Genomic DNA, 14,965 nt, shown 5'->3' with positions numbered 1-14,965 from the left:
TTTCCACCCACTGCAGTCTGCATATGAGAAAAATGTGCCCCCACGTGCACTACTTTGTGTATGTGGTGGTTTGTGGCAGTGACCCCAGATCACAGTATAGGTCTGGAGCAGAGTGCTGAGGTGAATTCATCACTGCTAACTTCAGGTCTGGTTTGGAGGTGAATCCACCCTCACTGGACCAGAATAGTGTTTGGAGATGGGTGCACCAGCTTTAGGTCTGGGATAGTGTCTGAAGGTGAATCTATCAGCATTAGGTCTGGGTAGGGTTCAGAGGTGTATCTACCTGTGGTACATCTGGAACAGTATTTGGATATGTCCACCTGTGTTAGGTCCAGGGTAGGGTCTTGGGGCATTGGCAACAAACCAGCATATACACAAAATAGGACTAGGGCTAGGTGATTACAATTATTTCCAGTTCTTGCATACATTTTGGATTTTCAGAGCATATACAAAGCTTTGACAGCTGGAGTTGATCAGTACTCTGAGTTATTAACATATGAGAAAATGAGACTGGGTGTCACATTCGTCAGGGGGGTCATGGAGTGACTTTTGCAAGAATCGCAAACCATAAAGCTGTATTTCAGATAACTAACACTTTAACCCACTCCATCACAGACCACATAAGGGGTGGCTTTGGCAGTTTGCATTGTGTGCGTTTATAAAAGTTTACCTGGGTAATCATTTGGAGGAGGAAGAAGCAGAAGTGCTCCTGCAATCACTTAGTAGATGCTCTGGTTGGGTTTGGCATTTGTATCACTGTTTGATGGTAAAGAAAGCTGCCTACAACTGACAGGATAACCAACAAGAATAAAATATTCTTGTTCAAAATCTTTAATAATTTGCATATACAATTCGACATGAAATATGAAAAAAATCTGGATCAAAAGGCAAGAAAGGATATCTGCATTCACTATATATGGTAATGGAAAGTAGTCACATGTTGGCATACTTGCAGAAAAATGGTGGATCTGAGGCGTTTATTATATTAGAGAACATACAAAAAATCTGATTATAAACCTCACTTGGATCTTCTTAAAAAAGGGTGGTTATATTGTATTGTGGACTGGACATTGCACATGTTGTCTTAAGGAAAGAAAAAAAGTTTCATAAACGGTTACATCTTCTACAAATAATGTTATTCTCCAGGTCTTGAGGCCTTAACAAAAAAATAGCAATGTGTCAAGTAGACTAAGGCTACTCTTTATTAGAGAAATAACTGCTTCAAATACAGTTAACGTGAAAAACTTTGCCATGAAGGAAAACTATAAACAGCTTCCTACCTGAACAAGAACAAACCACTGCTGATTTGTAAGCAAGGCTTACATATTACTTAAAACAGAGGGTATGGGATAAATCTGGATACAAAAGGAGGATACAAGACATCTACATGCGTTACAGTGAGACACAGCGCAAAACATTCTGTAGAAACACATAATAGAAACAAATAATACCTAGGTAGGTCAGATGTTTCTTCGAAAAACTGACCTGTAGAAAAGAATCCTGAATTTTTTGTCAAAACGTAGAACTGTCAGACAATATCAACTTTTTTTACGTAGACGCCCTCCGCAGGGCTAAAATATCATTTTATTCTCTGCAAAAACCTGTTGTTAAGATATTTAGACCTGCACTGAGCTGTTCCATGTCATCTGTTAAGAATGGCTTTGCTATCTAGGAAATGCACGCCAACGACAAATTGTATGCTCCACTAACCTAGTATCGACTCTAGGCTGCATTAGGACGGGTAGCATGGAAAATACCTGATTCTGTTACACACAATCCCTCTGTAACACTACAATTATAATTTGTTGCCTACATTCTTGTGATAGAATGCTTTACAAACTCTCCCACTTTCATAATATTAAACTGATTTTATACATACATTTACTGTTAGAAAAAAGTACTATACAGTGGAAGTAATGGGAATTTGTGATATAAGGTATGAGTATTTAATGTAAGCACTCGATAAGTAAGTGGTGGATGACATTACATATCTGTACTTTAATAGAAGAGAGACGAAGCATTCTAGAGTCAGAGTGTCAAGACGAAACTACTATTTCCCCTTCATGGGAACAATACTGAGGCAGCAAGAGGCATATTCGAAAGGAAGCACTGGAAATAGTTTCGAAGATGTATAAAAGAACCTGTGGCTATACTTTATAAAGTGAGATTTTCTGACGTCCATAGGAATGCTCTAAAGAGCATTCAACTGTATTAAATACTAACAGAGAGTATTTACGATGTGCTCTGCTTAACTCTGTGCCAGTCACCTAATGTGGGGTCAACTAATGAATAACTTACACAGCAGCTGCTCTGTGGTTAACTGTATTCAGTACGACATGAAGTTGTGTGGGAGAAGTGTAACTGACAGTGTAATTTTGTATGTAAATCATCCTATCAAATAAATCTCAACCTTGAACTTGACCGCAATCTAATCTCATTGGTAGGTGAATTGACTAGGTGTGGATAAATCTGGCAATCATGTAGGCTCATCCAGCTTTCTCGACCAGTACAACAGGGCCCCTTTTAGTCTCCCACAGTTTCTGACTCATTCAGTTGGCCTGTCGATATCGTGACATAGAATGTGGGAGGGGTGAGGGGTGGGGGGAGGGCGACCTTGATCTTTATTTAGCGGGTTACCTATCCTTCTGCGGCCTGAGCCAGGAACCACACTCTTCCGTTACAGAGTGACTGCATATTTTCAATATCCACAGGTAATTGATAAATAATCACGAGGGTGTAAACATGCTGCCAATCCTAATACGACATGATAGTCTTTCGGCTACAATTTTGACATGAAAGTCTCTGCTCCTATCTGGGAACAAATGTAGATGCGATCGATCAACCAAAACCTGCATCAACCTTCTTTGGACTACCCTTGGTATGGTCAAATTCTTTGGCCACCCCGCCACATCAGCCTTGGGTTCACGTCACACTCGTCAGGCGAAATGGGCATCAGTTTGCACCAATTCCAAGGCTACTCTATAAATCATTTTTCCATCGGCAACAATGTACCATAGGAGTAACATGTTATCAAATAGAATGATTTCAAGCTGGATTACATATAACATTTATGTGGTCGGAGCCTCTGAGCCACTTCTGGCGTGTAAATGGAATTACCATACATATCTGGTTGACTACTAGGTAACCTTGGCAGCATCTAGAAAGCAAAGAGATGTCATCTGATTTCTATTGATTCATCCATCTGGTTCGTCCAGAGCCATGTACTGTCGTCTGAAGTAGCAATTAACTTTCATCTCCCAGGCGACAATTTTTTTTCCGGGAGGTTTATTGCATGTAAATATATTCAAAGTTTTTACTTTATTCGTAATGTAACAAGATACCGAGTGGCAAGAGACTGTGATAACGCACTGCGTTTTTCTGTTTACCACAGAAAGAGTTGTCTTTGAACAATATGGGCGGAATAGGAACACGATAGTGGATCAAAATATTCAAAGAACGTCTTAAGAAGCGCACTGCCGACTTCAGCGACACGGAAATTTTTCCACTGAAGAAAATTAAGGTTACACGTAATTAATACGTTACGACGTCTTAAGTCTGGATTACCTACAAGTGCACCTCGTATGTACCCTGGTCTCATTAACGGCTTAATTTATGTTAACATTTGGAGCGACTGTTATGTTAGGCGCCTACGATGTAATTTTGGCAGACAGTGATGAGATGAGAATGATGTCATTTTGTACGTGTGATAGGAATAGTATACATCCGATGGACACGTCGCAAATGCTCTCCCAAAAAAACGAAGTACTGTAACACTTAGGTGATCAGCAGTAGACGAAAGAGATCATTGTTTTTGCACGCATTTCACGAGAGGCCGTAAATAACAGCGATGGGGATGGTCAGATGATTGGTCGTGAATGTTTCAGTGTCACAGGAAAGGTCTGCTCAGTGTTTCAAGCATAAACAGTGGTGGACTATACAGCTGATGTTCCAGATACTCACGGTATATGCGATCTTGAGAGATACCGATGTTCAAGTGAAACGAAAGTGAACATACGGAAGCGTACTGTATCGTTTACACTGCAGCGAATGGAAGCGGTCAAAAGCGAACGAGCATTCTCAGATAATTTGCCAGTGCTCACTACCTTTCGCTTGTATCTGTGAACAAGCGATTGTACTCGAGGGAACGGCACAGAAAAGCGAGACAACGAGTATAGCATGCCAACCCTACGAACGGTCCGATATTTCGTTTCTAGAGCTAACAGTCGTCAGCCGCCTTATTGGGATAGGCTAACTTTGCACCGAGAACAAGAAGGGTGGCGTAGGAAAAATAAACCGTAGATATCGGAATTTTTACTCATGCGCGAACGGGGTAGCCGGGCGGTCTCAGGCACTTTGCCACGGTTCGCGCGCTAACTCCTTCGGAGATTCGAGTCCTCCTTCGGGCATGGGTGTGTGTGTTGTCCGTAGCGTAAGTTAGTTTAAGTTAGATTAAGTGGTGTGTAAGCCTAGGGACTGATGACCGCAGCAGTTTGGTCCCATAGGAACTCATCACCACCACAACCAATACCATACGCCAAACGCATGGAGGTAGCGCACTTATCACCGAACTGCACCTCCAGCATTCCTTAGCACTTGAAAGCAGGACGTTAGTCACCGACGAAAAAAATTTGTAGAAAGGCTGACATTACACTTTGGTTCTTAGAAACTGGATACAGTTTTGTTGATAATGGTTTCCCGTTTCAGTTGCGGCTGTAATCAGTTCCTCGCGCCTGAAATGAGATATGGCAAATACTCAAAGATTTTGTTAAAGATATACTCAATGAATTACGATTAATGAATCACGAACTGTGTCCTACAGCGACCTACCACTCCCTTTCCTTTCCTTACCCGCAAGAGTCGGTGGGTGAAGTAAGTAACTCGGCTTCTTTTGCTACCCTCAGTTACTAATTTCCCATCTTCTTGATGGTAAGGTAGACGGAACTCTAAGGCTTGGTGAAGCTAATCTTCCTAGGGAAAGATAACCGTGATGACAAATCCTGGTTGGGGATTGTATTACGGGCCAGCTCCTCGCCGATAGCCAGCTGAAATATCTGGCAATATGACTGGGTTTCCGGCTGGTTTTCGTGGAATTCGGCGACGGAGGTGAAACTAGTCTTAGCATTTTGATTTCTAGATTGTACAAAGAATCCGGAATAAACACCATAAGACTGTACACCACTGATGTTGCTATGCTTACCGAAACAAAGAGGAGAGGTATTGCTGTGAATATCTGCAGGAGTTCGCCCATTGTTTTAGTAGAGTAGTCAAAAACAGACGAGAAGAGGACTGTCCATTATTCTAAGTAAACTATGGTCTAAATATGTTATCTAGAGAAAAGCAGTTAAGGAAAGATTAATAATGCTCAGTCTAAGTGATAGATCTATGAATATGAATACGGGAGTCTTCACTCCTACCGACGGTGCACCCGTGAAAGTAAAAATGATTTTGAACATTAGCTGATAGAGCTTATAGAAGTCGTTCCAAGTGACCATGAATTGCTACTGGCAGGAGATTTTAACAGAACAGTAGGGAAAGAGCGCAACAGTAAAGCTATTGACATCTACATCTACATCTGCATAGATGCTCCGAAAGCAACCGTACGGCGCGTGGCAGAGGATATCCTGTACCACTCCCAGTCATTTCCTTTCCTGCTCAGTCGCAAGTGGAGGAGGGAAAAACAGCTGTCTGTATGCTCCGTTGAGCCGTAATTTATCGTTTGTTGTCTTCGTGGTCGTTACTCGCAATCTATGTAAGTGGCAGTAGCATCGTCATCGTTCTGCAGTCAGCTTCAAATGCCGGTTCTCTGAATTTTCTCGATAGTGTTTCTCGGAAAGAACGTCTGCTTCTCGCCAGTGACTCCCACTTGTGTTCTCGAAGCATTTCCGAGACACGTGTTGTTCGAACCTACAAGTAAAACCTGTAAACCGAAGCCGACCATTCGCTTTCCCTACCACAGTGCTCACATTATCGCTCCATTTAATATCACTTTGCATTGCTATGCCCAGAAATTTAAACAATGTGACTGTGTCAAGCAGGACACTACTAATACTGTATCCGAATCTTACAGGCTTGTTTCTCCTACTTATTCATATTAACTTCCATTTTTCTACATTTGGAACTAGCTGCCATTCATCACACCAACTAGAAATTTTGTCTAATTCAGCGGGTATCCTCAGACAGTCATTCAACTTCGAAATCTTACCGTACACGACAGCATGATTAGAAAACAACCGCAGTTTTCTGCCCACTCTATCCTCCAAATCATTTGTGTATACAGGGTGTTACAAAAAGGTACGGCCAAACTTTCAGGAAACATTCCTGTCACACACAAAGAAAGAAAATATGTTATGTGGACATGTGTCCGGAAACGCTTACATTCCATGTTCGAGCTCATTTTATTACTTCTCTTCAAATCACATTAATCATGGAATGGAAACACACAGCAATAGAACGTACCAGCGTGACTTCAAACACTCTTTTACAGGAAATGTTCAAAATGTCCTCCGTTAGCGAGGATACATGCATCCACCCTCCGTCGCATGGAATCCCTGATGCTCTGATGCAGCCCTGGAGAATGGCGTATTGTATCACAGCCGTCCACAATACGAGCACGAAGAGTCTCTACATTTGGTCCCGGGGTTGCGTAGACAAGAGCTTTTAAATGCCCCCATAAATGAAAATCAAGAGGGTTGAGGTCAGGAGAGCGTGGAGGCCATGGAATTGGTCCGCCTCTACCAATCCGTCGGTCACCGAATCTGTTGTTGAGAAGCGTACGAACACTTCGACTGAAATGTACAGGAGCTCCATCGTGCATGAACCACATGTTGTGTCGTACTTGTAAAGGCACATGTTCTAGCAGCACAGGTAGAGTATCCCGTATGAACTCATGGCGGTGAATCGAGGAAGTACAGTACATACTGACGAAACTAAAATGAGCTCTAACATGCAAATTAAGCATTTCCGGACACATGTCCACATAACATCTTTTCTTTATTTGTGTGTGAGGAATGTTTCCTGAAAGTTTGGCCTTACCTTTTTGTAACACCCTGTATAGAGAACAACAGCCGTCCTATCTCACTTACCTGGAGCAGTCCTGACGATACGCATGTCTCTGATGAACACTCGCTGCCGAGGCAAAATACTGCATTCTATATCTTAAGAAGTTGAGGATGATTTTAGGAATGAGAATGTGAAAAGTTTGGTGGATTGATTAGAGCGATATGATTTACGAATGTTTGTAAGGATATACATAAATTATCACAGTGTAACCATACGAGAGGGCTGAAATCAGTTACGAATTATCTAATCTTTAGGCAAAAGGCCAATATAAAAATAGCGGATGTCAGAGTTAAAAGAGGACAATGTTGTGGAAGTGACCATCATCTGGTGGAATATAAAGTATATTTCTCCTATACTTACAGAAGCTGTGGCGCACAGAATACGACGCAAAATTCTGACCAGCCCGAAGTAGACAGTACTGAGTACTTATACCATCAGCACCTGTCAAAAAAACTGGAGAGTGCAGAGAGAAAAGTAGAAGAGGAATATGAGAACATAAAGAAGGCCATAAATGAAGCAGCAAAAGAAGCATTTGGAGAATATGAAACGAAGAAAAAATAAGTTTGGCGGGATCTAGAATTACCTGAGATGAAAGGAATGAAAAAAGAATCCTGAATGTGAATGGCAGTCAAAGTATTGGACCCTCCATACACAACTGTAAATAGACGTGTTAAAAAGGAAAAAGTATGGGAGGCGATGAGGCAATAGGAGGACACACGGCCTTTACATATAAAAGTTCATCAAGCTGTGAGGCTCTATGAAATGAGTTAGGCAAGATGATAAGGATTAATATATCCAGAGCTGGTGGAGTTCAGACCACTGAAGTTGTTGGAGATACTAAGGAAGTTGTTTGAAAGTATACTAACTGGATAAGACGTTCCATCGGAATGGATATCATATTACATAACACTGGTGCATAGAAAAGGGCCACGGAATGACCCAAATATTTTTAGAGGATTGACAGTTATCCTTTTTGTTGGAAGACTATACTCGAAGATACTTATATATATGATGGGGAAGAAATAAGGCAAAAGCGCCTAGAAGAAGAAGCGAGATTGGTCGGTAGTGAACACCAACTTCAGAATGAAATTGTTGTTGTTGTTGTGGTCTTCATTCCAGACACTGGTTTAATGCAGCTGTCCATGCTACTCTTTCCTGTGGAAGCTTCTTCATCTCCTAGTACCTACTGCAACCTACATCCTTCTCAATCTGTTTAGTGTATTCATCTCTTGGTCTCCCTCTACGATTTTTACCCCGCACCCTGCCCTCCAATGCTAAATTGAAGATCTCTTGATGCCTCCGAATATGTCCTACCAAGAGATCCCTTCTAGTCAAGTCGTGCCCCAAATTTCTCCTCTCCCCAATTCTGTTCAATACTCCATAATTAGTTATGTGATCTGCCCATCTAATTTTCAGCATTCTTCTGTAGCACCACATTTCGAATACTTCTATTCTATTCTTGTCTAAACTATTTATCGTCCACGTTTCACTTCCATACGTGGCTACACTCCATACAAATTCTATCAGAAACGACTTCCTGACACTTAAATCTATACTCGATGTTAACAAGTTTCTCTTCTTCAGAAATGCTTTCCTTGCCATTGCCAGTCTACATTTTGTATCCTCTCTACTTCGACCATCATCAGTTATTTTGCTCCCCAAATAGCAAAACTCCTTTACTACTTTAAGTGTCTCATTTCCTAATCTAATTCCTTCAGCATCACCCGACTTAATTCGACTGCATTCCATTATCTTCGTTTTGCTTTTGTTGATGTTCATCTTATATCCTCCTTTCAAGACACTGTCCATTCCGTTCAACTGTTCTTCCAGGTCCTGTGCTGTCTCTGGCAGAATTACAATGTCATCGGCGAACCTCAAAGTTTTTAGTTCTTCTCCATGGGTTTTAATACCTACTCCGAATTTTATTTTGTTTCCTTTACTGCTTGCTCAATATACAGAATAAATAACATCGGCGATGGGCTACAACCCTGTTTCACTCCCTTCCCAACCACTGCTTCCATTTCATGCCCCTAGACTCTTATAACTGCCATCTGGTTTCTGTACAAATTGTAACTAGCCTTTCGCTCCCTGTGTTTTACTTACCCCTACCAGCTTCAGAATTTTAAACAGAGGTCAGTCAAAAGCTTTCTCTAAATCTATAAATGCTAGAAACGTAGGCTTGCCTATCCTTACTCTATTTTCTAAGATACGTCGTAGGGTCAGTATTGCCTGACGTGTTCCAACATTTGTACGGTATCCAAATTGATCTTCCCCGAGGTCGGCTTCGACCAGTTTTGCCATTCGTCTGTGAAGAACCCCATTCCAGACCTCCTTACTTCACAAAAATCCGAGGAGATATAGACAATAAAACGCAAGTCTTTCTGCACCGAAGGCAACTGCGCTAACCATTCGCTACAGAGGCGGTATAGAACATAAAATAACTACATGCGAAAAGCTGCAAAAATATTTATAAGCCTACATGCTGGCCGTTTATAGCTTTACCCTCTAAAAATGACTGATTACTTTCTATTCAAGAACTATTCTTTTTTTAGGTGTTGGTAACGTGAACCTATGGAAATTTTGGAAATTTGTGGTAAGTTCTATGGGACAAAACTGCTGAGTTCATCGGTCCCTAGGCTTACACCCTACTTAAGCTAAGTTAAACTAACTTACACTAAGGACAACACACACACCTATGCCCGACGGAGGGCTCGAACCTCCGACGGGGCGACCCGCGCGAACTTTTGCAGACCGTACGGCTACTCCGTGTGGAGTAAACCTATGAAATCTACGTATGAAAAATACTTCCGCCATCTGTCAGACGTTTTATTTTCCTGGGTAGATTGCCAAACAGTTTTGCAGCTACGTATTTCACCCCTTTTTGCGCCAAAGCTGGAATCGTTAAAGACTATCGCAGATTTATTTATTTGTGGTATTATCATTGTTAATGTCTCTGCTTTCCCAAACAGATGGAATGTTCATAGCAAATTTCGTAAATGCGTAAATGTCTTGTGAGGCCATAGTTGACGTTCCCAGCTGGTTGGAGCTGCCTGAAAAAAGTACACGTGTGAACCCTCCACATAATTCTAATTACTTTCTTTGTACAATGATTTTTTGCGGTATACCATAATTTTATCTTGTGTGGCGTTTGACAATGAAAATATTCAAAATATCCCCAAAGTTGGCATTCTATTTTTGTGGCAGAAGCAAGAGAATCTAAGCGTAGCAGCTCTGCTAAGCACAGTTTTTTAAATTTAAGTTTTCACGAGTACGAACACAAAAGAAATTTTAACTTTCTTCCTTATCTATTGCGTCTTATTATAAGAGGCTAATAAGAGGTGGCATGTTTGCAACAGAACAGAACTGTACGAACTGTGGTTTTTCATAATTAACGTCGAGAAAGAGGAGAAGTGGGTTTGAGATGTACTTTTACAGAAGGATGCTGGAAATCGACAGGCGTCAATTAAGTTCTGGGGTAATAACAATCGCAATGATTATTTCCGTTTAAAAATTTGGTATATGGCTGCAGCACCAACCGTAGACTGAAATCTTCTTGTAGAAACAGTGACAGCCAATTAGTTGAAAAACGGAAGGTTTATAAATACCCCTTTACCATGGTTTAAACGTTAAAAAAAACCTCTTACACAGAGAGAAATATTGACAGCTACATTACATCTTAAGGCAGACACACCTTAAAATACAGTCGAAAGACGCGTCATGTTATGGATGTCTTAATTATTAAGGAGGTGAAATTTTATAATTGACTGATGCCTTTCAGCTGCATTATAACGTAGCTCTGCCACGACATGTAATCCAGTCGTCAATATTTCTTTCTGAAGAAGACATTTTTATAAACGTTGAAACAATGGTGAAAGAGTTTTAATAAACCATCCATTTTGCAACTGAATAGCTGTTTACTACTTCTACAAGAAGATTATTTCCGTGTTGAACTTACAGAGTGTAGGTGATGATGAATTAAACCAACGAACAGTAGCTTTTAGTTTCGTAGAAACTGGTATATGCATGCGTATTAAAATACAAAGATACGCAAACAGGCAGAATACGGCGCTGCGGTCGGCAACGCCTAAATAAGACAACAAGTGTCTGGCGCAGTTGTTAGATCGGTTACTGCTGCTACAATGGCAGGGTGTCAAGATTTAATTGAGTTTGAGCGTTGTGTTACAGTCGGCGGACGAGCAATGGGACACAGCACCTCCGAGGTAGCGATGAAATGAGGTTTTCCCGTACGACCATCTCACGAATGTACTCTGACCGTCAGGAATCCGGTGAAACATGAAATCTCCGACAGCACTGCGACTGGAACAAGTTCCTGCAAGAACGAGACCAAAGACAATTAAAGAGAATCGTTGAACCATTCCGCAATATGATGCAGGTTTCAATGCTGGGTCATCAGCAAGTGTCAGCGTGCGAACCGTTCAACGATACATCATCGACATAGGCTTTCGTAGTCCAAGGCCCACTCTTGTACCCTTGATGACTGCACGACACAAACCTTTACGCCACGCCTGGCCCCTTCAACACCGTCACTGGACTGTTGATGACTGGAAACATGTTGCCTGGTCGGACGGTCTCATTTCAAATTGTGTCGAACGAATGGACGTGTACAGGTATGGAGACAACCTCATGAATCCACAGACCCTGCGTGTCAGCAGGGGACTGTTCAAGCTCTTGGAGGCTCTGTAATTGTGTGGGTTCAAATGGTTCAAATGGCTCTCAGCACTATGGGACTTAACATCTGAGTTCACCAGTCCCCTAGAACTTAGAACTACTTAAACCTAACTAACCTAAGGACATCACACACATCCATGCCCGAGGCAAGATTCGAACCTGCGACCTTAGCGGTCACGCGGTTCCAGACTGAAGCGCCTAGAAACGCACGGTCACACCGGCCGGCCAATTGTGTGGGGCGTGTGCAGTTGGAGTATATGGGTTCCCTTATACATCTAGATACGACTCTGACAGGTGACACGTACGTAAGCTTCCAGTTTGATCACCTGCATCCATTCATGTCCACTGTGCATTCCAACGAACTTGGGCAATTCCAGCTCTTCAGTGCGACACCCCAAGCGTCCAGAATTGCTGCAGAGTGGTTCCAGAAGTGAGCCTACTCTTCTGAGTCTAAACACTTCCGTTGGCTACTAAACTATCCAGACATGAATGTGGTGTCACCGCCAGAAACCACACTTGCTAGGTGGTAGCCTTTAAATCGGCCGCGGTCCGTTAGTATACGGCGTACCCGCGTGTCGCCACTGTCAGTGATAGCAGACCGAGCGCTACCACACGGCAGGTCTAGAGAGACGTCCTGGCACTCGCCCCAGTTGTACAGCCGACTTTGCTAGCGAAGCTACACTGACCGATACGCTCTCATTTGCCGAGACGATGGTTAGCATAGCCTTCAGCTACGTCATTTGCTACGACCTAGCAAGGCGCCATAGCATTTGATAATTAATATTATGAAGCATGTACCGTAACGAGAGATGTTATACAATTGTGGATTAAAGTTAAGTATTATATCAACTACGTACTTTATTTGCTACTATTAATTCCCTTAACTGTTACAGACCTCACACCAGTCAGCGTGTAATTAAACGCGTGCATTTCGGCCTCCTCTAGCAACACAGTGTTGGCTCTTCTGCCAACACTACAATGAACATTATTGAACATGTCTGGGATGCCTTGTAACATACCGTTAGGAAGAGATCTCCACCTTCTCGTACTCTTACGGATTTATGGACAGCCCTGCAGGATTCATGTTGTCAGTTCTCTACAGCACTACTTCAGACTTTAGTCGAGTCCATGTCACGTCGTGTTGCGGCACTTCTGCTTGCCCGCGGGGCCCCTACACGATATCAGGCAGGTGTACCAGTTTATTTGGCCTTCACTGTATTTGGAAGGCACGGTGGAGGCTCTTACAGTGAAACATCCCCTTAAAAAAACAGCTGTGCAAAACTGAACGTAGTCAGACATTTCTCTCTTTACTTATTTTGTTCGTCTTTAAACTGACACACAATATTTTTAGCGCAACGTAATCTGACTTACAATAATCCCTACAAAAAAAAAAATGGCCCTGACTAACAATAGCCTATACCTTACATGAATCACTTACCTCACAAAAATCTTCGTTACTCAAACTACTGCAATACAGCGAGTGCTAATACTGCCAGCTAAATAAAAGATTCTAACTACTGAAGGCACTAACTACTGATAGGCATAGTTAGCAAATGGAAGATTTTGATAGACAACAAAAGATGTATTTACCTTAACAGTGATCAAAAGGTCATTATTCATTATATGATTTGTGACATCCAGTTTGGCAAGATTCCTTTTTCTGACTGACACACGTTCAAATCGTCCACTCATATTAACATCTCAAAACTCTGGCTTCTCTCTCCCCACACCCACCACAGCTGGTTGCTCAACTCCAACTGCACAACGCTACGCGCTGTTAACAGCCAACTGCCCAACACTACAATAGCAAATATTCCAACAATGCCAACCAGCCACAGATTGCACACAGCAGAGTCAGTGATTTTCATATAGAGCGCTACGTGTCGTTACCAACATAAAAACCTAAACAGCCTACTTACAACAGTTCTGCAACGGAAAATTCTCTCGTGGCCAAAAGAGAGGACGCCTATCGCCTTCTCGCTAGGAAATGTCCTGGCCTTGGGCAGTGACACATGTGAACTGCCTCTGGCTGCTCTTCCTCAGATTAAAGCGGCCTCCTTATGCAAATGAAGAGGTTCTCCAAAGAACTGGCGGGGAAAGGAATTAGCAGGAAAAAAGTGACTAGAGGAAGTGACGTACTAATTGTAGCCGTAGAGGAGATATGCTGTACGGAAAGACAGAGGTAGGAACATACCCAACAAATAATACAGGACGTTGTGTGCAAATGAGGAGGTGAGGAAAGACTCTGGCACAGGAGAAGAAGTCACGGTGGGCTGCGTTAAATCAAGGGGAAAAAAAATTAAGCAGGTTTCCATAATTCTCAAGACTACCACTCTTACCTTGCGATGTAGAGAGCTTCGATGGAAGTTGAGAACATCTGGATGATCAGACTGGCGAGCAGCGGTGTTGCTGTGGCGTAGCCGAGCATTTTGCGGCCCACGTGAGCGCTGGCAGCCGCAGTCAAGGGAATGAACGCCATGTTGCTGAGTAGCTGCAGAGAGGCCACCCAGGATGCCTCATCCACAGTTATCGGCCGATCTCGGAGTCCGCTGTCTGCAGACATCAGCTGTGGCAGCGCCATCGCCGGCCACACCATGGCCGAGCCCATGGCGAATACGTTCAGGCTCACTGCGCAAGCACATAGAAAATTCGGTACAATCTTCAGTGAAATTAAAAGCAAAGGCGTCAACATTAATAGTATAAGACGATCTCTGATGTTAAATACGATGAGAGAGAGGATAGGTGGTAAGAGTACACTGAAGGCCTCTAAGAGGGTGAGGAAAGGTCTAGTGCCTTGAAAAAAACGGAAGAGAAAGCGAAATGACTGCAGGGGAGGTATGAAGAAATCAGAAAATAAATGGTCGTCGAAAGGACTGATTCAGCGCATAAATAAGCCAAAGCATCCCTTGTTGAAGAAAGCAAGAGTGGAATGGGAGTTCCGATGTTAAACACAGACGAGGAAGCGGATTGATGGAAAAAGTATGCTGAAGACCTCTACGAGGACGACGACTAGCCTTGTGTGACAGATGAATTGGAGTCGTTACGGATGACACTGGAGAGCCAGTATTAGAGTTTAACAGAGCTATGGAAGAACTGTGATCAGATGTGGAGAAGGGCAGAAATAATATTGCGTAAGAATTTCTAAAACCATTAGGAAAGTGCCAACCGTACGACTACTGAAGTGGGTGTGTAGAATCAACGAGATACGAGAAATATC

The 14,965-nt window shown here is 42.5% G+C and overlaps 1 protein-coding gene across 1 annotated transcript in view; it reads right to left on the bottom strand.

Moving 5' to 3' along the window:
• Positions 1 to 14,356, bottom strand: part of LOC124803406 (facilitated trehalose transporter Tret1-like) — an 80,284-nt gene extending 65,928 nt beyond the window's left edge. The window contains exon 1 of the mRNA XM_047264590.1: positions 14,088 to 14,356. Coding sequence (XP_047120546.1) covers positions 14,088 to 14,356 — 269 coding nt within the window. The remainder of the gene's footprint in view (positions 1 to 14,087) is intronic.
• Positions 14,357 to 14,965: the final 609 nt, after the last annotated feature.

The sequence above is a fragment of the Schistocerca piceifrons genome, chromosome 6, assembly GCF_021461385.2.
Source record: "Schistocerca piceifrons isolate TAMUIC-IGC-003096 chromosome 6, iqSchPice1.1, whole genome shotgun sequence".
In the NCBI taxonomy this organism is placed as follows: domain Eukaryota; kingdom Metazoa; phylum Arthropoda; class Insecta; order Orthoptera; family Acrididae; genus Schistocerca; species Schistocerca piceifrons.
Note: the sequence above shows the minus strand (reverse complement) of the source record. Positions and strands in the feature narration are given on the sequence as shown.